The sequence below is a fragment of the Acinonyx jubatus genome, chromosome C1, assembly GCF_027475565.1.
Source record: "Acinonyx jubatus isolate Ajub_Pintada_27869175 chromosome C1, VMU_Ajub_asm_v1.0, whole genome shotgun sequence".
NCBI lineage: Eukaryota > Metazoa > Chordata > Mammalia > Carnivora > Felidae > Acinonyx > Acinonyx jubatus.
In genome coordinates, this window is record NC_069381.1 from 31,902,594 (window position 1) to 31,928,011 (window position 25,418).

The 25,418-nt window shown below is 57.2% G+C and overlaps 1 protein-coding gene across 3 annotated transcripts in view; it reads right to left on the bottom strand.

Annotated features, from left to right (window-relative positions):
- Window positions 1-1,172: 1,172 nt before the first annotated feature.
- Window positions 1,173-25,418, bottom strand: part of HIVEP3 (HIVEP zinc finger 3) — a 473,376-nt gene continuing 449,130 nt past the window's right edge. For 2 of the 3 annotated variants that reach the window (XM_053212404.1, XM_053212409.1), the window contains 4 exons: window positions 19,595-19,770; window positions 13,186-13,272; window positions 7,718-8,631; window positions 1,173-6,739 (listed from right to left, as the gene is read on the bottom strand). In XM_053212404.1, coding sequence (XP_053068379.1) covers window positions 5,921-6,739; window positions 7,718-8,631; window positions 13,186-13,272; window positions 19,595-19,770 — 1,996 coding nt within the window. In that variant the 3' untranslated portion in view covers window positions 1,173-5,920. The remainder of the gene's footprint in view (window positions 6,740-7,717; window positions 8,632-13,185; window positions 13,273-19,594; window positions 19,771-25,418) is intronic. The other variant, XM_053212411.1, reaches the window with a different exon arrangement.

Sequence of the window (25,418 nt, forward strand, 5' to 3'; positions counted from 1 at the left end):
TTCTCTGTATCGGCCACCCCTGTTTGCTTCCCAGACCGTGAAGTTGGCATAATTCACCTCTTCATTTGCTGATATTCTCACCTCCCATACCCCGCTGTCCTTCCGTACCCTGGCTGGGCAGAACCCCCACCCCAATGCATCCACCTGGCTGCCCGCGCCCGCACCCGCCGTGGCTGCTGAGTGCTGCGGTTGAGCACCTGGCCCTCAGTGCCTGGTTCCTCTGGGCGGCTTTTTCCTGCTCCCTTCAAAGGTCCTTCACACCTTCTCCAGTCTGTAATCTTCAGGTGGCCTCACTCCATTTCACAGAGAAACTGCCTCTGTGGGGATGCTCTCAACTTCCTCTCACCCTGCAGACACGCTGACTTCCTTTGCATCTCTTCCCATGGGTCGTAACGGGATGGTGGGATGGCGGTGGCTTGATTCTCACCATCTCCTTCCCATCAACGCTGCCCCACCCCACCCCCCACCCCAGCACTCAACTCTTTTCTTCCCTGGGCCCCGTGCCCCTTCCAGCTACTGCCCCGCTCTCCCCTGGGAGGGCATCTGGATCTGCTGTCCCTGCCTCCCACCCTGCTATGCACCAGACACTGTGCTAGGCCAGCCTTTCCCTAAGTCAGCAGTGACCCCCTCATTGGTTCTTGGGTTCTTAGTGCTGGATTTCTGGGCTGCTCCTTCTCATGGCTTCCCCTTCCTCGGTTGACAATTAGCTGTTTTCCGGGAAAGGTCTCTAGGATGACTGTGACACAGTTGGACTAGAGCTTTTGTTCTCTCCCACCACAGCAATTATGGCCACTGCAATTGGGTCGTTAGTGCCATCATCCGGATGTAATGTACACACAATGACATGCTAGAATGTAAGCTCTTCGAGAGTGGGACTGTTTTATTCACTGTTGTATCCAACCATGGCCCCTCACTGTCACTCAGCACATCAGTATGCAATGCAAAAGGTAGGGACCCATGCCTGTCTTTTCTCCCTGGTATCCCCAGCACCCCATGCAAGGCCTGCTCGGAGAAGAGTGTTGAAGTCTCCATTAGCCTTCCTGTATATACGATCTCATGTAATCCCCACAACCACTCTCCATGTCACAGTTGGCAAGTGCAGGCTCAGAGAGGTTGTGTAATTTGCCCAAGGTCACACAGGCAATACGTAGCTGTGTCATGATCTGATTCCAGGTCTTACTCTGTAGTGAGTTGGATGATGGCCCTCCAAGTGAAGCCCACGCCCTAGTTCCCACAACCTGTGAGTGTGACCTTCATTTGGAAAAAAGGGTTATTGCAGATACATTCAATTAAGGATCTAGAGGTGAGATCATCTTTGATAGAGTAGGCCCCAAATCCCATGACAGGTGTCCTTAGCAGAGAAGGGGGGCAGTAGGGAATCTACGGAGAAGGCAGCAGGAAGGCGGAAATAGAGATCCCAGTGATGTGGCCACAAACTGAGGCGTGTCAAGGATCGCTCTCGGCCACGGAAGCTGGGAGAGAGGCATGGTACGGACTCTCCCTCAGCGCCTCCAGAAGGAACCAACCGTGCCAATACCTAGACTTCAGACTTCCGGCCTCCAGAATCGTGAAAGAACAGACTTCTGTTGTTTTCAGCTGCCTATGCTGCCTATGCAGTGGGAGGTGTTTATGGCAGCCCTGGGAAACACAGACCCCAGACCACACAGTGTGGTATCTAGTCGCCAGGCCTGGAAGCCAGGGGCCACGGGAGTCCCAGGCTGTGTGACTGTGGCCTGGCCACCTGCCTCCTCTGGGCCTGATTGCTCTATAGTAAAAGAGACACTTGGGATACCAAGTGTCCCTCCAGCTCTGACATTCCACAGCCTTCCAGAAAAACCATGAGCCAGGCAAGCAGGGCTATGTTGGGATTTTCAAATTTATTCCAACGTGCTGTGTGTTTTTTTTAAAAAATATCCTCAGGCTGAACACTCAGCCAGAGCTGTAATAAAGGCAATTATTATACTTGTAAAAACTTCTCATTCACAGTACAGATGTAATTTACAACAAAGGTCACACACATCAATACTGAGCATTTTTTTTTCCTTTTGTACATCAGACTCTGTGCTTTAGACCTGCATGGATTTTTTTTGAGTTTTTTTTTTCTTTTGCACTGTTATATACCATACTGACGTTGCAAGATGCAAGGGTAGAAACCGGAGTTTAAATAAAATTACAGGCAAAACTACCCCATCCCAGTGTGGCCGCTGTGCATATCTACAGTACGATTTTTTGGAATGTATTGCCATTTAAGAACATAGAAACTCTCTACAGACAATTTCACATACAGAATACATACACCTTTTAGAAAAAAAAAAGGCAAATATTTATCTTACAGAAATCATGTATCTTACATTTGCCTACACCTTTCTTTTTTCTGTTTCTTTTCTCTTCTTCTTCTTTTTTTTAAACACTAGGTTTAGTAAAGTGATCATAAGTGCCGAAGCGGTTTTCTAATGGAAAGCAGACTGGAGCCACAACACGGAAGCAGAATTTGTAGGGACAGGTCTTTGGGAACTTTCTCCCCTTGGTCAGTGCTGCAGATCTGTCTCCAAGGCAGGACTTTTTGCTTTAAGAAGGATTTTTTTTTTTTTTTTTTTTTTTTCTGGAGAAAGGGCTGGAGAGCAGTTCAGCTCAGATATATTGCTGGTTCCTATTCAGAAGTGCAGGGTGAGAACGGAGCAGGGGCTACAGGGATCTGAGAGCTAATTCTTTCCGATGTTTTCCCACAGAGAGAGGCAGAGGGACTTCTGGGGTCTGGAGGATGGAGGTGATAGAAAAGGGAGAGTGGATGCTTTGCTGCTGTCAGCGTCCTGGTTGGGCCAGAGGAGAAGCCAAGGGTGGAAGGCCGGGAGGGGGGCGCGGCGGGGGGGGGGCGCTGGGGCAAGGTGCCTCGGAGGGGAACAAGGTTAGTACCCAGAATGATCCTGAACTTGCCGAGGGTGAAGGGCATCCTGGAGGGGAGGCCTGGGAGCTGAGTGTTCTGGAGTCCACAACAGAAGGCGAGGGCTGGCTCTGGATCCTGTGCAGTTTGGTTCCTGCCACACCACTGGCACCCGAGGACCAGAGTGGGCCCATACCAAGGAATGGCCGCCTGGCACATTTTGGCAGAGCGTCAGCAGGTGTCTGTGGCAACCAATCAGCACCTCTTTCTATTCTGCCTCCCTGAACAGGGACGGCAGCCTCACAGGCAAACTGCAAATGTGGAAGTGGTTGGGAGTAGACAGGGGGCCCCATGGAGGGCATGGAGTGAGAGTCTTTTTCCAGAATTATGGAGGTGTGCGTGTGTGTGTGTGTGTGTGTGCGCGCTGGGGTCTCTGTGCTCGGGGGAACAGGGATAGAGTCTGGCAGAAGGGGTTAGCACTGTGCCCGGTGACATAGGTCCCGGGCTGGTGGCATCGATTCCACCCCTCTGGGGAGCTGTGTGGGGCAGCAGCTCTTTGGCCAGATTCTGTTTGTGCATTGTGTCCCTGTTATTGAGAAATGGATCTCTGGTGTCCTGGTCCCTGTCCCCTCCGCCTGTGCCTGTGGGCCTGAGTGGCTTCGATGACTCTCACCTGCTGGCCACATTGTCTGTGACTGGGTCTCCCAGGAAGGCAACCTCAGTAGGCACGCTGTCTGAGAATAGGGGAAATGATGCCCAGGAGAGCTGGGGTGCATGGCTGGGGGGAGGGGCATGACCTTGGCATGCCCCAAGGTCAGGGGCTCGTCCAGCAGAGTCACCTGTCCACTACTTTGTAAGTCTAGGCTGGAAGATCTTGCCCAGGAAGGTTTCAAACCTGGGCTCCCAGCTCCCAGGCTCCGGTGCTAGAAGTCTCCATGGGTAGGGCTGAGAGGTAAGGGTGAGGAAAGCCTGGGCTATAACCGGGCCCTGGTACCTTCCCGCTTCCTGTGAGGCCAAAATAGCACCCATATGGTCAAGGCTGGGCTTGCTGGCCTTCTCCCAGTTTGGGCGGGAGCCCTGGACTCTGGGCCAGGCAGCTGAGCACGGCTGGCTAACCTCACCCCAGTCCCCTGGAGCCCAGCAGACCTCCAGGGGGGGCCCTTCCCTGTTGTTCCCTTTGTGTCTTAGCTCTGAGAGAGGCCCTAAGGGAAACAAGACAGTGGCCTGAAGCTGAACCTGGGTCTGGCTTGTCTACTCAGCAGAGGCCAAGCAGAGAAAGACCCTGAACTGGCAGAGGAGGGAATTATGGCCTCGACCAGTGTCCTGTCTAAACCACTTTGACAGCTCAGGAGGCCCCAGGCTCAGGATTCACATGGCTGGCCGAGGACAGGGAAGTGGTCAGTGAGTCCCATTGTAGAATTTCCCATTCTACAATTTCCCATTGTAGAAACTAAAGAAAATAAATTCTGGAAGGTTGGGAGAAAACCTGACTCTCCCAGGGCAGGGTAAACAAGAATTCTATATTTCAACGTGGGATTTTAATTTCCGGTCATATAATTTTTCTTACAAAGTAGGCTTTTGCTCCAGGAAGTCCAGGGAGGCTTCTTGAAGGAGGAGATGGGGAGGAGGGAGGAGACAAGTACTGGTTGATTGGAGACGAATTCAATGGGCTTAGGACACTTTTAGGGCAAGAGAATCTGAGGAGGCTAGGAGAAGTACCAAACACCATCCTGTCTTTGTGTGTGTGTGTGTGTGTGTGTGTGTGTGATTTTTTAAAAGAGATTTAAAAACAGCTCTGGGCAGTTCCTACCAGTCATGGTTTTAGGTACTTCCTGGGAGTAGTGGAGGCCTTACAGTGGGTGAGGTGGAGATGGGGGCAGGGGCGGGATCCAGTTCTACTGAAAAGACATCTAGAAACAGGTCCCTATAAAGTTCCAGTGCTGAGCACTGGAAAAGCCCAGCCATGGAGGACACAGGGCCCTTTGAACCTCAGGGACCAAACATGAAATGAAACCCAAGTCCCAGCCTCAGGAATGGCAAGGCAATGCACCTTGGATCTTGACCCCTAAGGGTTGGGCCCTGTCACTTCAGCCTCGTGGGTAGTTTCTAGAATAAGGGAGGCAGTCTGCAGCTGGATCCCTGAAGCAAGGCCTCAGTCAGGTGTTCAGGACCCAAGAGATGAACAGTCAGGCCTCCTTTTGCCGCCTAGGGGCTGGGGGGAGGGGGTAGAGGGGAGAGGTGGCAGGTGGGGGGCTGGGGGGATTTGTCAGGATGCCAGGATGGGTCCATGACTCAGACCACCAGGATATCAGGGAGGCCGGAGGGAACCAACAAGCTCCCACCTCCCATCTGCTCCTATCACTTGTGATGAAATCCTAGGAAAGGTTAACATTTTTCTTTTTCCTGGGAAAAAGAAAGCTGGAGTTTTCTGGGCCTGCCTGTGGAGGCTGAGTGGGGTCCCCCTGCCTGTGTCCCTCTGCCTTGGGCTGCTGGCCCTTCTGCTGGCAGTGAGAGTGGTCACTAGCTGGGGTGGAATAAAGCGGCAATAAATAGGAACCATAAACATCTGTACATAGGAGTGCTTGCTTTTACATTTAATTATATGTTTGTAAAAGTTTCTCGCTTTTTTCTTTTTCCTCTTTCAGTGCATCCCCCTTTCCCTCAGCAAATGGCTACCTTTCGCCAGCCTGCGGGGAGGGCTGGTGGTGACTGCAGACCGCAGTGGCCCAGGGTGAGGCCCCACCTACACCCTTTCTCAAAAAAGCACAACATATTCACAGCCTCAGACTCCTCGTGGGTTTTTTTTTTTTTTCTTTTATGTGTGCGTGTGTTTTGTTTCTTTTCAAGCAAAGGTATAGAAAAAGGCACAGGTAACTGCATACGTGGGAAGATAGAACAGTTGGGGACTGAGGAGAAGCTGCTTGGACAGATGGACAGATGGGAAAGGGAGCCCATGAGAGCGAGATGATTCGAGGAAGCTGGCTGGAAGCGTCTGTTGCTGAACACCGGAAGCCAGATGCTGAAGCAGTCGGAGAGAGACTAAGTGCTTGGGGGGCCCCTGTCCTTGGGCTGATGTGGAGGTGCCCCAGGCCCCCCACTTCCTGAGGGCTCGGGGGAGCCCTGACTGGTCCTGGGTTCCCCAGAGAGGTTCCTCCTCCGGGCTGGGAATTGAGCGGAGGCCTCTGCCAGGCAGCCTACCGAACTGCTGCGGTCCAGGGGCGAGGCGGCAGAGGCCGCGGGGTTGGCCGGCGTGCGTGGTGACTCCAGGCGGGGGCTCCAGGATTCTGGCCTGCGGCCGTGGGACAGCCGGGGTGAGGCCTCGGGTGGGGTGCGGGGGCTGTGGGTGGGTACGGGCTCTGCGGGCACCTCAGCCACTCGGGGCTCCCAGTCAGGAGGTCTGCCCAGGCCCCCACTCGTCCTCGTCCTCTCCCTCTCCTTGGGGTAGTCCCTGCCCTCCAGCTCCGATGAGAGTGTGAACTTGGATACCTTAGCCACAGGGGACACGGAGGCTGACGAGCTCTCGGTGGGACTCCAGCGGCCTCGCTCCTGGGCCTCCCGGGCCCCTGTCAGGTCGCTGCCACCTCCCGAGAAGCCGCTGACCCAGGTGGCCGTGGGCCCCGGCAGCAGGGTGGGGTGGGCCCCCGGCCGGGCCTGCACCATCTGGATCCCGCCAATGGGAATCAGGGGGCACGGGGCACGGGTCAAGTGCTGGGAGTGCAGAGGGAGGTGGCTGAAGATGTTCTCCTCTGTCCGGGCTGGGGTGTGGCCGTGGAAGTCATGGGGGGCCGAGAAGGGTCGGGAGGAGGGAGGATGAGCAGGGCCAGGTGAGCAGGAGGGACTCCGGGACGCGGCCTTCTGCTGGGGTCAGAAAACAAGACAGGGTAAGGCAAGGGCTACGTGCTGGCACATGGAGACCCCCGAGGCCTAAAAGAGGAGGAGGGGGCTCGCCTGATATCACACAGCAAGTCCCAGCGGAGCTGGGGGGAGCTGAGCGCCGACTCCCTGCCCGTGGAGCTGCCCTGTGCTGGCGGGGGCCGTCCCCAGCCCCGCAGTGACCGTGAGCACATCGGGCCCCACGGTCTTCGTGCCTCTGGCCAGCATGCCCGCCTGCCGCGCGCCTGGCCCTCTCTCTCGGTTCTGCTGCCTCTCCTGTTCCCAGAACGGTCCTGAGCCAACTCTACCCTTGGACATGAGCTCCCACTCCGTGCTCTTTATCTTCTCCCACCATCGGGCATCGTAACGTGACCCCCAAACCGAAAACCAAGGAGAGATTCCTAGCCTGCGCTCCTGCGGGAACTCGAGTCTCTGAGTGATGGCGTGGATGCTGCTGGGAGTGAATGGTTCATGACAACGCGGTGACAGAAAAGGCATTGGAAGGTCAAGGGAAGTGGACAGTGATGCTGTGGCGACACCGGTGGTGGCGAGAGCGTGTGAGTGTGGTGATGGCAGCGATGGCCCTGGGGACGGCCACGGTGACGGTGCTGACGGTGTGGCAGGGACGGTGTCGGCTGTGGTGTCTCTGAGGGTGCTGGTGACAGTGATGTTGGAGACGTGGGGCTGGGGAGATGGGAGGGGAAGGGCAAAGTGTTTACGCCTGCTTCCAGGGCCAGCCCCGGCGCCCGCGTTCTGCTGCTCCCGAGGCTGCCCCGGCCGCCTTCGGGAGCCCCAGGGTGGGGACTGGCACAGAAGGTGGCCCATAAACGTTTGCTATGTCATTAGCGATCACCAAACTGGCAGGGCTGTGCAGTTACGGGTCTGATGCCTCAGGGAGGAGTGCGCCGTGGCCCCCCACCCGTCGGGGACGAGCGGCCCAGCCGCTCGGGGGCAGGAACTCACCCACGTGGAGGCGCAGGTCTCGGGGCTTCTGCCAAGAAGCTTGTGAGGTAGAGGCAGGGGCGGGTAGGGAGCCCGCGGGGCCAGCCCCGAGCCTGGGCCGCGTTCGCCCGCTGAGGGGCTGCCCGGCCCAGCCAAGGCCCACTTCCCTGGCAGCGCTGACCGTGGCGGTGACTCGGCCTGGCCCGGGGACCGTCTCCTGGTGGGTGAATGTCTGGGGGGGCCCGGATCTGGGGCCCCCTTGCGCTCGGGGGGTGGATGCACTCGAGGGGGCAGTTCCCTTCCCAGGGGGCGGAGGGTGAGAGGAGACAGCTCGAGTCTTGGAGACCCACAAGGGAGAGGGCCTGGCTGGGGGCCCGGCGGGCTCGGGGCTGCGGCCTGTGGCTCTCCGGCCAGTGGGTGTAGCTGGGGAGACGAGTCGCTTTTGGTTAGTGAGTGTTTGTGGGTGAGTGCTGGGCGGCTGCCTGCTTCTTTGCTTGGGGACCACGGCCTTCTTGGGGACACAGCCTTGGAGCTCAGGGCCGAGCCTGTGTCCTTCTCCACGGGGCCCGGAGGGGCTGGTCCCAGCCGGGGGAGGCACGGGATGCTTTGGCTGGACGTGGAACAACTTCCAGCTGCCGAGCGCTCAGCTTCCAAGACCGAGCTGCCCCGCGTGGCCTGGTCGCCAGAGGTGGCATCTGGGGGCTGAGGGCCTGGGATGGGTGAGGAGTCTGCCGGCAGCGTGGCTGGCGGGCCAGGCGGGGGTGCCTCTGAGGCCGGTCCCGATGGCTCGTCCTGGCTCTCCTCTTCGTCCTCATCCTCGTCTTCGTCCAGGTCCGAGTCCGAGTCTGAGTCCTCCAGGTCTGAAAACTGGTGCTCCGCCACGGCCTCTGAGCCCTCTCGCCCTTCTGAGTCCTGGAACGGGTCATCACTGGTTCCTGAGGGGGGGACACAGGAGACCCTGGGGTCACAGCCAGCCCTACGCCGCCGTCCTCGATGCCCACGTCCTTGTCTGCGCAAGGGGCCTAACGGCTGTGTCAGTGGCACAAGACTGTTGACAGGACAGGGGCCATCACAGAGATGGGAACGCTTTGCACACTATCACGGTGAACAAAAGCTGCCTTGTGTCTACCACGGGCCAGGCTCAGTTCTAGAGCCTTCCTGGGTGTTAATGCATCTAGTCCTCAAATGATCCCGGGAGGTCTGCCCTGTTTTTATCTTCATGTTACAAATGAGGGACCCAAGGTAAGCAAGGTTAAGTAACCTGTTCAGGTGAGAGAAGTGGAAGGGCTGGGATTGAACCAGAGCAAACAAAGGCAAGCCTTTTTGTCGGTTTGCTTTTCTCACGAGGGTTTCAGTGCGGGTTCCCCCATGAGCAACATAAGCCACCTTGCTGTGCTTCTGTCTCCCGCCTTGTCAAACCTCGCGGGGTTCGCTACGAGGAACAAACACACGCCTGGCACCGAGACGTGGTTCCCATAATTACGGTCGCTCAACGCATTCCTGAAGAAATCTGTTATTCTGGGACACGGCAGCCATCGGGCCGGTCCGGGAGCACTGGCCATGGTCCGTCGGCACACACACACCTGCCACCGTGGCCGGGCTGCCGCTGGCGGTACAATAGCATCTGGCAGGTGACAGGTGCTGACCTCGGGGGGCGGGAGGGGGTGTTGGCTACGCTGGCCTACGCCTGCAGAGCAGGGCCCCATCCCAGCCGCTCTCGTCCAGAGGACCTGCTGCACTTGGCAGAACTGACGCTGCTCCCAGGCAGGAGGCAGTGGGGCCCTGAAATACTAGTCTCCTGGTCTGGTTTCCGGTGGGGGCGGCCCACCCATCCGGGTCACCTTTAACATGACACCTGTCTGGTTGAGGCCTCTCTGATATGGGCAGCAGACTCTGGGGAGAGCTCTGCTAACGTCTGGCCCACCTGTCAGGCTCCTGAGCGTTTGGGTCCTGCTGGCCCATCTCCAGGCACATCGCCAGCCCCACCGCTGCTCTTGGGACACACCAGCACCTGTTCTCCCCCCACTGACTGAGAGAGCTGGACCCACAAGCTGACTCTGGCCACCGATGCAACCAGGCTTTCAAACTCCACCATGCCCAGCTGCCCTGGGGCTGGGAATCCTAGCATCCATGCTTCCAAACAGCTCAGCATGCAGCAGTAAGATGCGTGAAATAGATGACAGAGGGTCAGAAACTATGGGGTGGACCTGGGGTTGGCAGGTGAAGGGCGGGCCAAGGGACCCAGGGCAGGATCTCCTGGCGGCTGGGAGCAGAGGGGAAGGTCGTAGGGATGTGGATGGGGGAGGAGGGTGGGAACCACCTAAGACTTTAGCCAGGCCTATTTCAGACCCAGAAGTTCACCTAGCCCCACCCCTCATTTACATACGGGGAAATCCAGGCCCAGAGGGGCAAGTGCTTCCTCCCCAAGATCACCCAGGGAGTAGTGGCTGAGTCAGGACTAAGATTTACAACCCCTGCGTTATTACACTGCCAGTATAAGAGTGATGTTATGCATCGAGAAGCAGGAAATGGTCTGGGTTTGGATCCCAGCTCTACCCTTCCTTGCTGTATGATGTTGTATAATTGGCTCTCTCTCTCTATGTTCAGTTTCCTGATGTGTAAAGTGGGGGTAAGAGCAACAACAGCCTCCCCATGAAGCTGGTGGGAGGCTCATGAGGGTCTGACACATCGGAAGTATGCAATACAACTTAGCAAATAGCTCAAGTACCCCAGTACCCTGGCAGACAGGCAGTGTTTAGGAGGGCTCCTAAACAGCTCCTTTAGGCTGCCCTAAGCACCCAGGGTAGAAATGACGGGAGCCAAAGGTCCCCTGCCCAGAACAGGGTTCTTCAGGCCCCCCATGTCTGGGCTCCTGCAAGGGTACAGGATGCTCCTGCCCAGGCGGCCCATTCCCAGCGCCCCTCATGGAGCCGCCAGGCCGCTGCCGGGATCACCACCAAGGTTCCACAAAGCCCCGAGCTGGCCTGGGGACTGCGGAAAAGACCGAATGAAGCCTTCGAGGGCGCCGAGGGGGTCTGGCCACACGGTGGCGCTGGTGTCTAACTTCCTCACTGTCAGGCTGCAGCATGGGCCCGGCCACCGGGAGGCAATCGTTCCTAGACTGTGCACCCCAAAGCCACTTGGTGTCTAACAGACATGCTCCTCCCTGCATCCTCATCATCGCGGGAAGTAGCAACTCCATCCTTCCAGTTTCTTAGGCCATAAACCTCGGACTCGGCTTCGGCTCCTTTATTCTCATGGCACCACCAGCGCCCCCTTGTGGGGGCAAAACCTGGAGGCTCTACCAGAGGAATGTTTCCAGAATCCTACCACTTCTCCCCACCCCACCCAGTCCAAGCCGACGTGAGCTCAGCCTGATCACTGCCTACAGCCGCACCCCTTCTTGACAGTCCTGTGCACACAGAGTCACTGCAAGTTGGGGGACGTCACTCCATTGCATTGCCAAGTCCATCCTTTGACATTTGTGGTCCCTGCTCTGAGTCCATCTCCCCGCCCTTCTGATCCTTTAGGGGCTCTGCATTTTTTGCTCCTCCAGGGCCCTAAGGGGAGAGCCCTTCCCTAGACTCCACCTGCCTTCCTGACCCCTCCCTCATGTCCTCTGCTCACACCATCCTAACAGAGAGATCCCTCCCTACACTTCCCAGCCCCTCACTCGTTTACATTTTACTTCCTACTCAGTGCTCCTGTCCTATTCCACATTTGTTCATTGCCCTCCTCCCTTTGAGAATGTGGGCTTCCAGAGGCCAGGAACTAGGTTTTATTCACTGTGGCATCTCCATTGCCTGGAATAGGGCTGGTGTTCAGTAGTTATTTCTAGAATAAATGCATTGATTTCATCCTCAAACTAGGTGGGTAGGGTTGTTAGGGTTGTCCTTTTTTTTTTTTTTTTTGGTGCCTCATTGGAAAAATGAGGTTGGGAGAGGGGAACAGCCCTGCCTGGGTGCCTCAGTGGACCCCTGGTGTGGGGCCAGGTGCAATTGTTTGACTCTCACCTGGGGAGGGTTCTGGGCTCAAGGCTCAGGCTCAGGCCACCAAGTCCAGCCCACCAGGCATCGGGATGGTGTGGAGCCAGCATTTTTGTATGACCTTCAACAACTGCCTTTACCTGTCTGAGCTTTGCTTTCCTCATTTTACACTGGGGCAACACAGGTTTCTCCCACTAGTTAGTTATAAGGATGCAGTGAGACAACATGTGTAAATGGCCTGATGTACATTCTTGATAAACATGGTAACCCTACATTCTCATTTTGGGCGGAACGGTCCCACATTCATTGTGTTTAGTTCAGTAAAAGTGACTTATTCCACCTAAAAGGAAACGTACTTGGGGCACCTGGGTGGCTCAGCTGGCTAAGCATCCAACTCTTGGTTTCAGCTCAGGTCACGATCTCACAGTTTGTGAGTCTGAGCCCGGTGTCTGGCTTTGTGCCGACAGCATGGAGCCTGCTTGGGATCCTCTCTCTCCCTCTCTCTCTGCCCCTCCCCTGCTCATGCTCTCTCTCTTAAGATAAATAAACTTTAAAAATTAAAAAAAATAAATGAAAGGAAATGTGCTTTGACTCTCTTGTAAGACTGTAAACACATCCTGAAATCAGAAACACACACACACACGTACGCACTCCTCTTTGTGACACTCATGTCCTGATTCTGATTTTAGGGAGCCTGGTCAAAGGGTTGCTGGGTACAGGAGGAACACCTCTGGTTTCCCTGACCTCCCTTTGCAGGCAGGACTGCCTGTCCACCTGCCAAAGTCCCTTTGGCCTCCTCCCTGGATGCTGTGGCTGGGCCAGGGCCTTTGACTCAACTTCTCTCTGCTGGGTCTTTTCAGACACGGGCTCTCCTATGCCTTTTGCTGGTGGAGGACTTTGGTCAGGGTGGAGTGCTGGGATGTGGGATGACGTTGGGAGGTGACAAGGGGCTGTCAGGTTTAGCTTTGGCTCTCCTGCTCCTCAAGCTCTAAAAGGCCCAGCTGTCAGGCCCATGCCCAGAGTGTGTAGGTGAGAATGCGGGTTCAGAGTGTAGAAGAATACACTCTTCACCTCACAGCGTCACCGTGAGGGTTTACGGGATAATTCACGGCATGTGTTTAGAATGCGCCTGATGCATAGTGGGTGCTCGGTCAATGTTGACTACCAGTACTCACGTGTTAGTTTGTTCAAGACACATTCACTGCACACCTGTGAGCCACCTGCCAGGCACGCCCCCCCGCCCCCCCCCCGCCCTCCCAGGTAGACTCTAATTCACACTAGCTATGGCTGCACAGCATGAGCTGCAAGTGTAGGAGAGTAGGGGCCATTGCTCTGTGAATTTAACCTTTATCTCCCAGTAGGTGGGAAAACCGGAGGGCAGGACAAGGAAGAGGGAGAGGAAGGAGCCGGGACAGGAGGACGGAAGGGAAGGGGAGGGCGAGGAGGACAGGTGGAAAAGCAGGCAGAGGAAGAGTGGGGAGGAGGAAGTTGGCAGTCCGTTACCTTCTTCGGCTTCCAGCTCCTCCAGCACCCCTGTCTCTTGGCACTTTTTGCTGTGGGCCTTTGACTTCATGTGCTTAGTCAGATTCCCTGGAAAGAAATGAGAACAGACTCAGGCTTGGCCGCAGGGCAGGGGGCCAGGGCAGGCCCGGGGCTCACAGAGGCAGTCAGGGCCCTGCTGGCCGCAGGGGCCAGGTGGGGGCCGGGCCATCCCTCTCCGCCCGGGTGCTCAGGCGCTGGGATGTGCACCACGGCCGCCATTCGAGACAGCACACGGGAGCTGGGGGAGGGTGGGCACGGGGGCTGTGTGGGGACAGAGGGTATAATGAGGAAGTGAGATGCTGATTAAAAAACAAACGAAAAAGAAATTAAAAGACAACTCATGTGTGAGAGGTTTTTCCAGTTTTGGCTTTAACTCTGGGCCCAGGAGCTAGTGACCCTCACAGAGCAGGACATTTGGCCTTCCCAGATGCTGGATGACCGGAGGGCTCCTGTTAACCGACGTGGTAGGTAGGACGCCCTTCCAACTGAGGCCACGTCTAGGGCAGCCCACAGGGTGTGGGAAGAGGAACCAGGACAAAGTTTCTGTTTCTCTTAGAAACAGAGAAAGGGCAAAAGGTATACAGAAGTCTGCTGGACAGAGACCCGTAAGCCACAGAGCTAGGGCCCAGGCCCTGACTTCCTTAGAGAAACCACATCTGGGCCTCAGTTTCCCCCAGGTCACTGTGCAGTGCAGACACAGGGTATAGGCAGGGAAGGCTGGGCAAAGGCTCTGCCCACTCCAGCCCTGACTCTGCCCTACACGGTCAGTCCAGCCCCACAGCTGATAAGCAGGAGCAGCAGTTCTGTGGAATCGGGGGAAAGGTAGCAACGCCTTCAGTTCTCTGTGTGTGCACAGCATTTCACAGGCCACGAGCCTCTGTGGGCAGGGGCACTCTGTAAAGGAGAGGCAGAGCACCCCAGCCTTCCCTAGGAGCATGCAGGCCAGAGGCCCCAGGATGCTCCTCTGGGCCCGGCAGCCACCTCCGAATTGTGATGTTCTCACTGTTGCCCTGCAGACTGCTACACTTCTACATGAGCACTCATAGAATAACCATATGTTCCCCGAGTTAGGTGGTCTATCGCACTAAGCTGATGAATCGGCAAGTTTGAATAGATGGATGAAAGAGAGAAGAATGGATACTTCAGCAGGTGCATAGAGAGACTGGTGAGTGAACGGATGGGTGGATGGATGGGTGGATGGACAGACGGGTAAGTGGGTAAGAGGAAATACGGGGCGAAAGAAGAACGGGAAGAATAAGGACAGATGGATAGGACACTGGATGATTAGATAAGCAGATGGATAGACAGATGGGGAATCAGTGGTTAGATGAAACAAAGAAATGGAAGGAGAGTTGGAAAATGGGTTAATAAACAGATGGGAAGCTGGAGAACTGGAGAGGAAGAGAGGGGCCTGGGTGGATGGGGGAGTGGCTGGTTGGGTTGCATGGGTGAATGGCTCCATGCACATAAACATGCAGGAGGGACAGGCAGGAGGAGAAAAGAAATGGGAAGATACATGGACAGGAAGACAAAGTAGGAGATGGGAGAAACGGGTAGATGGGAGGACAGATGGATAGGTGGGCAGGCGAGTAGGAGAGAGCCCATGGGTGGACCAAAGGGCGCTTCATAACCATTCTGAGAATTTTAAGGAACGTGTAGGCTTTTGCTGAGGGGATGATGGGAACCTTAACCTGGGGTCCCTTGAAGTCAAGGGCAGCAGGGATGGAAGGGCACTTGTGTCTTGCCTCTCTCTTCCCTTTACTCCTAGTCTGTGGTTGTATCCTTCCCAACTCAGATTTTCCTCCTATAACCAGACAAAAACCTGTATCTTCTACTCCTGGCCAAAGGGGAAGCAGAGTCATAACTTCCAGAGACATTCTGGGAGCAGAGGGTCTCCAAAGGGAGACCTAATATAGGGGGTTCTAATATAGGGAGATCTAATATAGGGGGTTCCTGTCTTCACTGTCATGAGCAAGCCAAGCTTGAGTAGGATGTCAAGGGGTGGCAAAGGTAGCTGGGGTCTTCCATGGGCCAGAGATACCAATGGTCCCCTGAGGTTCTGAACCAGCCCACTGTCCCCTGATACCCCAGACCACAGAGGACTACGAACACTGCTCATTACGGCTATGACATTATTGTATGTGTTCTGCCAGGAAGGTTTAGGTCTCTTTTCGACCAAGTTAGGTGCCGAGCACACAACGGGTGCACAATAACCGCACGTGGGAAGTGCTCTCCTCATCTCAGAAGCAAGGTGTTGGAAGGAACTCTGCAGACCGTGTAACCCAACCCCCATCAGGCCCAGGGTTCTGATGCTTCCGCTCTAACTCTGGGCCTCGGGGCTGGTGATGCCGTTAGAGAAGATTACTGATGGTCTCAGCTGCTGGGATGTCATGGGAGGGCTCCCATTGGCCAACACAGCGAACCAGCCAGCCGAGGCACCTTGTTAGCACAGAGCCCTGTCTAGAACCAGGTTTCAGGACTCCAGGGGTCTTGCTTGCTGCACGCTGGCACAATCAACCCAGGCTGGTCTAGACGCTTGCCGATCTTGGGTCTGAGCTTGGGCTCTGCCACTTGCTAGCTGTGTGCTCTTGGGCAAGTTTCCGAACATTCTGAGCCCCCACTTCCTGCAACTCTCAAGTAATACCTACCTCTCGGGGATGCCGGGAGGAGCTGATGAGAGAGTGCATGTAGAGTGGTAGCAGGGTGTGCCCGGCAGAGAGCAGACGTTCACCACGTGGAACCGCCTTCCCTCCCATACTGTGTGCCCCCCACCCCCATGCCAATCACTCTTTATTGAGCACCAGGGACTCTGCCACGCGCCATGCTGGGTGTGGAGGACAGAGATGCTGAAATGAAGATGCAAATGGCTTTATCCTCCAGTCTGGGCTCAGGGGCTCCCAGGAGAAGGTGCCAGTGGCCGCTGGAGGCCGCAGGGAGGAGTCACGGAGTCTGAGGGGGCTCTGCCAGGACAGGCCGTGTGGGTTACAGGAGAGCAGCCCCGAGTGTTACCCGGTGCTCTCCCTGCCCTCCCCTCCCCGGACCTCTTCTGTGAACTGAGGGAGGTATACCCAATGGCAGCAGACATCTTCTTTGGCTTGGACACCATTTCTCTGTCAAGGGGCAGAGCCTGGCTGGCCAGGCAGAGCCCCCAGCTCCACACCAGTTGTCCCACCCCTCACCGGAAGCCCCACAGTCCTGGAATGAAGGAGGAAAGGCAAGTGGATGAACATGATGAGTGGCTGGAAGAGAGGTGGAGCTTCCACTGAGAGCATCGTCCAATGACTCTGCGTCATCCAGCTTTGACCAACCGCCCTCCTTCCGCCCCTGCAGGCCTGACAGACTGAGGCCTGCCCACAGCTGTCGTCTCCATCTCCTGCGGCGACCGGCGCAAGGGCCTGTACACAGCACAGTCACCCTGCTGGCATCTGGGAACCCTCTAAGAAGAGGAAAGGGGACCCCCGGACCTCCACAGGGACATCCCGGCAGCCTTTCCCGGCACTACCCACTGAGACGCCTCAGCTAGCGCCCAGAGGCCCGAGCTGCCACCACAATGTCCAACACGGAGACGGAGACACAGACAGGCAGACAGAGACGGACAGGAAGGGCTCTCCGGGCCTGGGCGCAGCCAGGTGGTGGTGGTGGAGGGTCCTGAAGACCATCAGGCCCAGCCAGAGCCCAAGGGTGAGGGGAGGGAGGGGATGGCAGCCTGAAGGAAGCTGAGAGCCTAAGAGGAGGCTCCTGAGGTTTCCGAGTGATGGGGAAGGCCCACGCCTCCCGGAAGACACACGGCCCCGGAGGAACAGAAGGCTCAGTGTGCTGCCTTTCCCTCACTCCCGGCACGCAGTGAGGGCCAACGGCAAGCTTTCTCTGCTGCAACTTGCCATCACCCACCCGCCACCAGTCCCTCTCAGAAGTCACGGAGTTTGAGATTCTACCATTTCAGATTCGCTTACTGCTTCGGCTCTGAAGGTATTGTCTTCCGGAAGCCTCTACGAGCATTTGAAGAGAGCTCAGAACCCTCGCTGATCACTGGTTGGGAACAGAGCCTCCTGGGCCTGGCCTTCGGGCGGCCTGGGCAAGCCTTCACACCCAGGACTCCACGCCCCAAGGCATATGTGGTATCTGCACCCCTCTGTTCAGCTTATACCCTCTGGACCCTCCAGGGCGGGGACTGCCGGTAGGCTTGGCATGGCCTCCAATGAAAAGAGCTGCTGGAAAAGAAGTGTTCCTGCCGGGGACCCGGCCTCTCTCAGACCTGACAAAAACAGACCAGGCCTTTCCTCTCCAAAAAGGCAGGGGGACCTGAATAGGGACCCCTCTTTGGAGACACTGCCCTGGCGGAGAACTTAGCCGGATGGGTTTTTCTAGTCTCATGTGTCAAGGTGAAGGCTCTCCGAGATGGTTCTCTGTGTGCTGGGCACAGGGAACCCAAATGGCCCTGGGCTGGGATGCACTCTCAAGACTGGATTCCTCACAATGAGAACAGAACAGTGGGGTCCCCTGGACGCACCCCACTCCAGAGGCCACTTGATCAGCCACCTGATTTTGCCACTCCTTCCAGGAAAGGGGGGGATCTGCTCAAGAGAGGAAGGTGATGGGGGCGATGCCCTGAGACAGGGGTCCCGGGTTCTAGTTACAGCTCTAGCATTAACGATCACTTGGTTTTGCCGGGGGGGGGGGGGGATTCACTTCCTTTCCCTTCAAGGGGGTTTTGGACAAGAGGTTTTTCACTCTGTTACTTAGACTGTCAGTCAATGATTCCCATCTCTCTTCTCCATGAAGGTCCACTGGCTGCCTAAGGCCAGGGGTGGGTGGGGCTGTAGAGGACACATGGGGACAGAGCCCACATCCAGGGCAGAGGCAGGCGGGGCTGTGCTGCCTTGGACATGGCAGGGCTCTGGGACTGGAAGCATGCACGAGGCAGGGGGCCGGGCTCCAGGCCTATCTGCCTTCCCTGGGGACCTCTTGGAACACTGTTTATGGGACGCCAAGAGAGAAGAAGACCAGAGAAAGAGAGCAGGAGGGACGGCACCTCCATTCCAACCAAAGCCTAAGTGGGAAAGCTTGAGGTCTGCTGAGAATGCCAGAAGGCAGAGGAGGGCAGGGGTCGGTGAACGGGGTTAGGAGACCAGAGGTGGAACTGGGTCAGAGAAGGGCCATGAGCCAGGGGATGTGGTGAGCTGGCCCCTGACCCAGTACAGAGAGAACGGAAGGGGCCAGCAAGAGGAGGAGGAAGTGAGGAAGGCTGGCCACCTCCGCCCGGGGCCCCCTCAAAGCTGCGGCCCAACCTCTCTCACTGGGCACAGCTTCACCAACAGAAGAAAGGTCAACGAGTGGCAAAATTGAATCCATTCTCCAGTTCTTCCTGCAGAAACACCACAAGGCTCCAGTGGGGGCCAGCCTGGAGGCCCCCCACTTGCTCAAAGGAGGAGCCAGGGCCCTCATGCCCCTGCCCCAAGAATCTGCAGCGCACAAGAGGCTGAAGCCACCGGGGAGGGGGGGTGTCCGAGAGCCCCAGGCCTTTCTCTGCTTCACCTCTGTCCCTCTGCTCCTCTACCAGGAAGCAACGGGCGAGCCGCACTATCTTCCCTGCCTGGCCTGCGGGGACAGTCAACGCCATGAGTGGGGGGAGGGGCTTGATCCAAGTCTCACGGACTCGGCCCCACTTGCTCACACGAAGGGCCGGGCAGCTGCCGCCGGCCAGGCCACCGCCAGCTCCTAGCACAGCTCTGTGGGACGCGTGCCCTCCGTGGCCCGTCCTTCTTCCTTTCTCAGATGACGGCCAGGGCCTGTGCTGACCCTGCTTCGGGGCGCGGCTGGGGCCGGAATGCAAGGGCTGCCAGCCGGGGCGGTTGCGGGGAGAGCGGCGGAGGAGCCGGGCGGGCAGGAACATGGTCTGAGTGGTGAGGAGGGTGGAGGCAGGGGCGAGCACTGCCATGAGAAGTGACCATGCGAGTGTGCTTAGTGGCTCGGAGTGGAATGGATTTCCAAACGCAAGAGTGGTGGTGACGAGTGCAACTGCTGGAGCTCACCAGCTCAGCGGACAAAGGGCTAAGGAGACATGCAGAAGGACAGGGTGAGGAGATAAAATCAAAACCAGGAACCGTGTGCAAGAGCGCCATCAGGCGGCGGGCGGGGGGGGGAGCGCGCAGGTGGAGGACGGTGTGGGATCCAAGAGGACAGGCTGCGGCAGCCAGGGGGCGCCACTGCCCGGTCTGGAGCCGGCTGCTCGGCCACCGGGGAGCCCGGGGAAGGGGGGTGCCCCAGGCCCCAGGCGGAGAGGTCTGGACCCCTGAGCTCTGTGCTAGGGCTCCCAGAGGGGAGCTCCCTACAGCGGGAAGGGGCAGTGCCCCAGCTGACTGTCTCTTACCTTTGGTTTTAAAAGCAAAGTGACAGTGCTTGCACACATAGGGCCGGACGTCAGTGTGGGTGCGGATGTGTTTCTTCAGCATGCTGGGCTTCTTGCAGCGAATTCCACACTCCTCACAAACATATTTCCCTCGGCCGCGGCCTCGCACATATACATACTCTTCGTTTGATTTGTACCTATGAGCAACAGGCGTCATGGTAAAGGAAAAAAAAAGGAGGAGAAGAGGCAGGTTCCCACCTCAGAAGATGCACACGCTTGCTAGCCGCATCCAGCCCGTTACGGATACCGGGAGAGGAGGACGCGGAACGAGAGAGAACCTCGGGGTGGGGGTGGGGGTGGTCGCCCTGGGGATCCACCATGGACCCCTGCACCTGCCCTGCCCTCCGACAGGTAGGGCTGCCCCCTCTTTTCTCTCTAGAGGCAGCAGACCCTGTGCTTCCTGCCGGGAAGTGAAGCCACCGGTTGGCAGAGGGCCTCCGCTCCAGAGCCAGCCTCCACACCAGCCCACAAGGGATAGCCACTCTGGGCCACCAGAGGAACGACAAGAGTGAGAGAAGGTGACAACCACAGCTCTAGCGGCTACCATTTGCCAAGTGCTCACGCTGTGCTGGGCACTTTACACAAATTGAATCACAGTCACGAGCAAGAGCCCTTCAGAGCTCGAGGCTCAAGCTCCCACAGCCAGAAAGGTATGGAAGGAGGATCTGAATCTGCCCCAAAGCCTATCCGCCTCTCACGACGGGCAACAGTCTGCGAGGAAGCCACCTGGACACTGGTGTGAGGGGAGGTATGAGGGACGGCCATCATTTCCCTGTTCTCAGAGTGAGAAACCAGGAGCCTCGCACTCTCTGCACGACCCTATCTCCAGATGAGCTGGAAAGCTCTCAGGACCCAGATTCCAGCGATCCCCTAGGGTCACAGGAACAGGGCCAAAAGCTTTCCTAGGGTGGCTCCTGGGGCAGCCAGACCACCTGCCCGGCCTCAGGGCCACCAATGTTCTTGGACCTGAATCAGAATGCTCTTATTTCCACCTAGAAGGAAGCCCATGAGGTTCACTTGATACGATCCTCATCAAAATGCCTTGTTGGCCTGCTATAGATGTGCACGTCTCCTGACTGGGGCAGGAAAGGCTATGATGGAGACAGTAGAGGGGTTCCTGGATGATTCCAGGAGAGCCTTCTGACTCACGAGGCATGGGTGCCTTAGGGGCGGTGTGGCCTCTTGGCCAGCTGAGCATGCCCCAGAACCCAGCAAGAGGCCTGCCTGTGCCCCACACTCGCACTGCACAACATGTCTCTGCCCGGGGGCCTTGGCACTCAAACTCAGAACACGCGCAGAGGGGCAGGGAGGTGGCTGGGACAGGTTGAGGAAGTTGGGACAGCAGCTGGGACTCAACCCTACTCTGCAGGGACCATCAGCTTATGGCTGCGAGGATGTCACAGGATGACGTGAAAGAAGTGACTCTAAGGGAGGGAGCCAGCAGGCAGCGACAGAGGGATCACTCACACACACTCTCACACGTACTCACACATACACACGTATGCACACCCACACGCACTCCTACTCATACGCATACACTCTCTCACCATGGACCGCTGTCCATAGGTCCCTACGGGTCCTGGCTTTTGTCACCTCAGCTTCGGCCAACGGATGCCTCTTACGTCATCTAAAACCAGGGCGAAGTGGTATCTTGTGCTCAAGGGGAAGAAATGGAGGCCGTGGGGGTGGTTGGTAGGGAGACACGACTCTTGTCACTCTGCTGAAGAGCACCCTATGGGCAAACAGGGGACGGCTATCTCCCAGTGACAGAGGGTCACATCCAGACAGCAGGACTCCTGGACCCAAAGCAGCTACCCACACCTGATTTTAATTCCTGTGTCCCTCTGTTGCCCCTGGGACCCATTCTGAGATGGAGCAGCCTTTTCGCAGCCAGCGAAGAAGTGAGAACGGCTTAGTCTCTTAGCACTGGGGGCTCTGCCGCCACCTGGACACCAACCTCCGCTCAGCCCTGCTCGCCGGGTCCACGACACCCTCCCCCTGCTCCAACATCCATCGACACAGGCATCCCTTGGTGTCCCCCTTCCCTCCACCCCACTGCTGTGGCGGGTGCTGGGCGCTTGGCCCACCATCAGTCTGACTTCTCCTGTGTTTGGGCTCCACCCTAGGCTCAAGCCAACTCAGCATCAGGTACTGGAGTCCATCTTCCGAGGCTGCTCTCGGACCCCTCATTTCTTCCTCTACAGCAAGCCTACACGACAAGCTTACGCGTACACACACGCACAGAAAGGACTCTGTCTGAACCTTCAAGGGTTGTGCCTTGACTCGTGTGCCTTGACTATGGAAGGTGTGTGCAACCTGCTGGGGAGCACAAGGGGGCTGGGAAGGGCCAGGGAGGACAGCGAGGGATGAAAGCTGGTCCAGACAGGGACCAGGAACAAAGGCAAGAGGTGTTAAAACGCCCGGAGGATTTGGTGGGTGAAAGCAGATGAGGTGGGTAGGGCGGGACCAACTGGATCACCATCTCCGTCAGGCTGGAATGTCATGCTAAGAAGTGTAGACTCCATCAAAGTTGTCTCAAAGATAAAGTCTCAGACAGAAGATGCTTCCCTGGCAACACGGGGAATGGTGTGGAGGAGGAGAGACTTCGAGTCCCTGTAAGAGGCACATGTCGTAGGACAGGCGGCCATCTGGAGGGGGTAGGGGTCACAGTGAGGCAGAAACAAAGATCAGAGTTTTCAACTTGGCTGGTTCGAGTGATACCATCTGTGGGCTTGGAGGGAAGCAATGCAGGACTCTAGTCTTTTGCTGAGTGTGAGATGCCTGTGAGGAGGACTTGAAGAAATGCCCAGGACACGGCTGGAAATCCTCAGGACTCGGCATATGGGATGCGCAGATTTGTGAGGGGGAAGCTGACCACTCAGGACAGGATTGAAAATAACAGGAGGACAGCGTAAGGGCCTAGAAGGCTCCCAAATGTGAGGGTGGGCAGAAAGACGGCACCAAAGCAGCAACTTCCTGGTAGCTCAGGAGGTTTGGAAGCCAGTGGAAAGGGGCTGGAGGGGGCAGCGGCCAGCTGAGGCAACGTCACGGAGATTTGGAAGAGGATGGTTACTGAGGGGCCCCGGGACTTGTCGAGGGTGGTCCTGGTTGAATGGCTCGGAGCCTATGATTTCTCTGCTCCTTGAAAGCTGGGACCAGGATCCATAAAGCTTTACAGCTTTGTGGTTCCCAAAGGGCCCAGCCCAAGGACAGGCATGGGGCAGCCGTCCTGTGTGGGCTGGACCCTCCTCCTGGGTAGGACCATCCCCCACTTCTCACTTCCCTCCCTCCCCCCCGCTCCCCCCCACGCCGGGTCAGGATCAGCCCCCCTTGTTGTGTAGAGGTCCCACCCCTTCCCCAGCAGCTCCAAAGCCTCTGCCTCTGCTTTCTGGCACATTCCGCCATCATGGACCACACACTCAGTTCAATCTTGTCACTAACTGACCAACCAACTGCAAAGCCTCCCTGGACCCACACCCATTCCCTCTGCTTCCCTCCCGCTCCCTCTGCTTCCTTTCTCAGCCCAAGCCTGGAAAGGACGGTCCATGCTTGTTTGTCCATGCCTCCTCACCACCCCGACTCCTGAGCCCCCACAACCCAGCTTCCCTGGCCAGCTGTCCTTGCCAAGGTCACGGGTTGCTAAATCCAAAGGACAGCTGCCTTTTCCTGTCTGCCCTTTGGCCTGCTTTCCAGAGGCGCCTGCTTGGCTTGGTGACCCTTCTCTGCAAGCTCCTTCCTTACCCCTCTCCAGGCTCCAGCCTGCACTCTCCTCTCTTCACCCCTCCCAGTGAACCCCCTCTGTGAACACCTGACTTATCACCCAACAGCCAATGGATACGCTGTTCTCTCCAGCTCTGACCTCTCTGCTGCACATCCAGCTGCCCCCTCAGTATCTTGCCTGGTGGTCGTCAGGCACCTCGCACCCACGTGCCCAGAACCCTGTTCCCATGTCCCTCCTTCAGTACCACCTCCTTCTGGGTGCCTGTCTCCGTAAATGGCATGCACACCCCTGCGGCTGGTGAGGCCGGCAGCCTGGGCTTCCCTCTCAGTGCCTCCGCTGCCTTCTCTCTTTATACTCAGTCCATCACCACAGCCCTGACCAAGTGTGGTCCAAGGAGACCCGCCTCCTGCCCGGACTAGCCAGGGCCACCAGCCTCTCCCCCTTTTCTCCACAGAGCAGCCAGAAGGGCTTTCCCTAACACATGTAGTCCTGCCTCTCCTCCCAGCCTGGGGGCGACGCCCCCCCCCCATCTCCCTCAGGATAAAGCCCTGCCCCTGCACCACCTGGCCCTGCTACCTCTCCAGAGCCCCGCTCCCCACTGTGCCAAACATCACGGGGCCTCAGAGTCCCTTTCCTCTGGTCTTCTGCCCTCCCCAGCACCACCCCCTTCCATCTGACCAGCTCCTCTCCTCCTTCAGGACTTTGCCAAAAGGTCCCTTCCTTTGGAGCCCTCTCTTCCACCTCTGAGCCTGGGGGTCCCACCCGCTCCTCCTTCACACTGTCGAGCTGTGGTTTTCTCACAAGCGTGGTCCCCATGATCCCCATGAAGGAGGGACTGCGTCCGCCTCAGCGCTTGGCCTATCCCCAGGGCTTGGCACAGCGCCTGACACCCAGCAAGTGCCCAGCACATCTGACTGCACACGAGAAAGCCAAACCCAGGCCTTCTCTCCCTGGCTCTGCTATAATCAGCCTCTCGGCCTTGACATCCCCACTCTCGGAGGCTAGAGCACAGGCTCAACCCAATGCTGTGGCCACCCCACGGGCCACATAGCCAGGTCCTCCTAGCCACGATGGACTGGCTGAACACTCCCCACTCCCCGGTAGCAACTGTTCTGCTCACAGGATGTAGGTCAGTATGAGACCTGGGTTCAAGTTCTGGCTCCTGCTTGAGCTTGCCGGGTGACCTCGGGTAGGTCAATTTCAGTCCCTTAGGAAACAATCCATCTTCACTGCCCGGAGATACACCAAGCGCCGTCACATGCCCCGACCTCAACCAGTCCTCCCATCAGCGCTTTACCATTGTCCCCATTTTACAGAAAAGGGAACCAAGGCCCAAGAAGTTGGGCCTTGTGACGTGGCCCAAAGATCAGCGATCTTTCTGCCCAGCTCCCCATCTCTGCACAGACTTGCTGCCCAAATACTTTCAGATGATGTTGCCCAAGGTTTCCTTAGCACTTTCCTTCTCCAGGATTCCCAGGGCCCTGTAACACTGCAGACAAACAAGAACAGCATCGTTCTCCACCCAGCCCTTCCTGAAAGGGCCGCCAGCGCTGGGTGGGACCCACAGGTGTTGACAGCTAACAGAAAAATGCCCTGCAGAGAGCCGGGGCAGGAAACCAGAAAACCATGGTGGGGCCTCCAGGGGCCCAGTTGTGCCTCCCAGGTTTGCTCGCCCCTCCCCGTCTGCCTAAGGCTGCCCTTGACCCAGGGGGGAGAAGTGAGGGACCCCCTGCCTGTTCTGGGACCACAAGACAGTCCATGCTGACAGGCCTGGAAGCAGCTGACTCACAGCTCCCGGGACAGGGAGCCATTTCTCTGAGCCCCACCTACCTGCCTGTCTTCTGCTTCCCTGACAAACCAGTATCAGCCAGTCCGCGAAATGTTTAGTTTTGTTCTTCAAGAAAAATAGCTGTTTCTCTGGGTTCCAGAATGTCTTAGTTAGAGGGACCTTGAGACCACACAGCTTAACTACCTGAGGCCCAGACTTGTGATGGCCAGGCAGCAAAGCGGCTGAGCCCGGCCAGTCCGACCATGGCCGTGGCACCAGACCCCCTGCCTGGACGC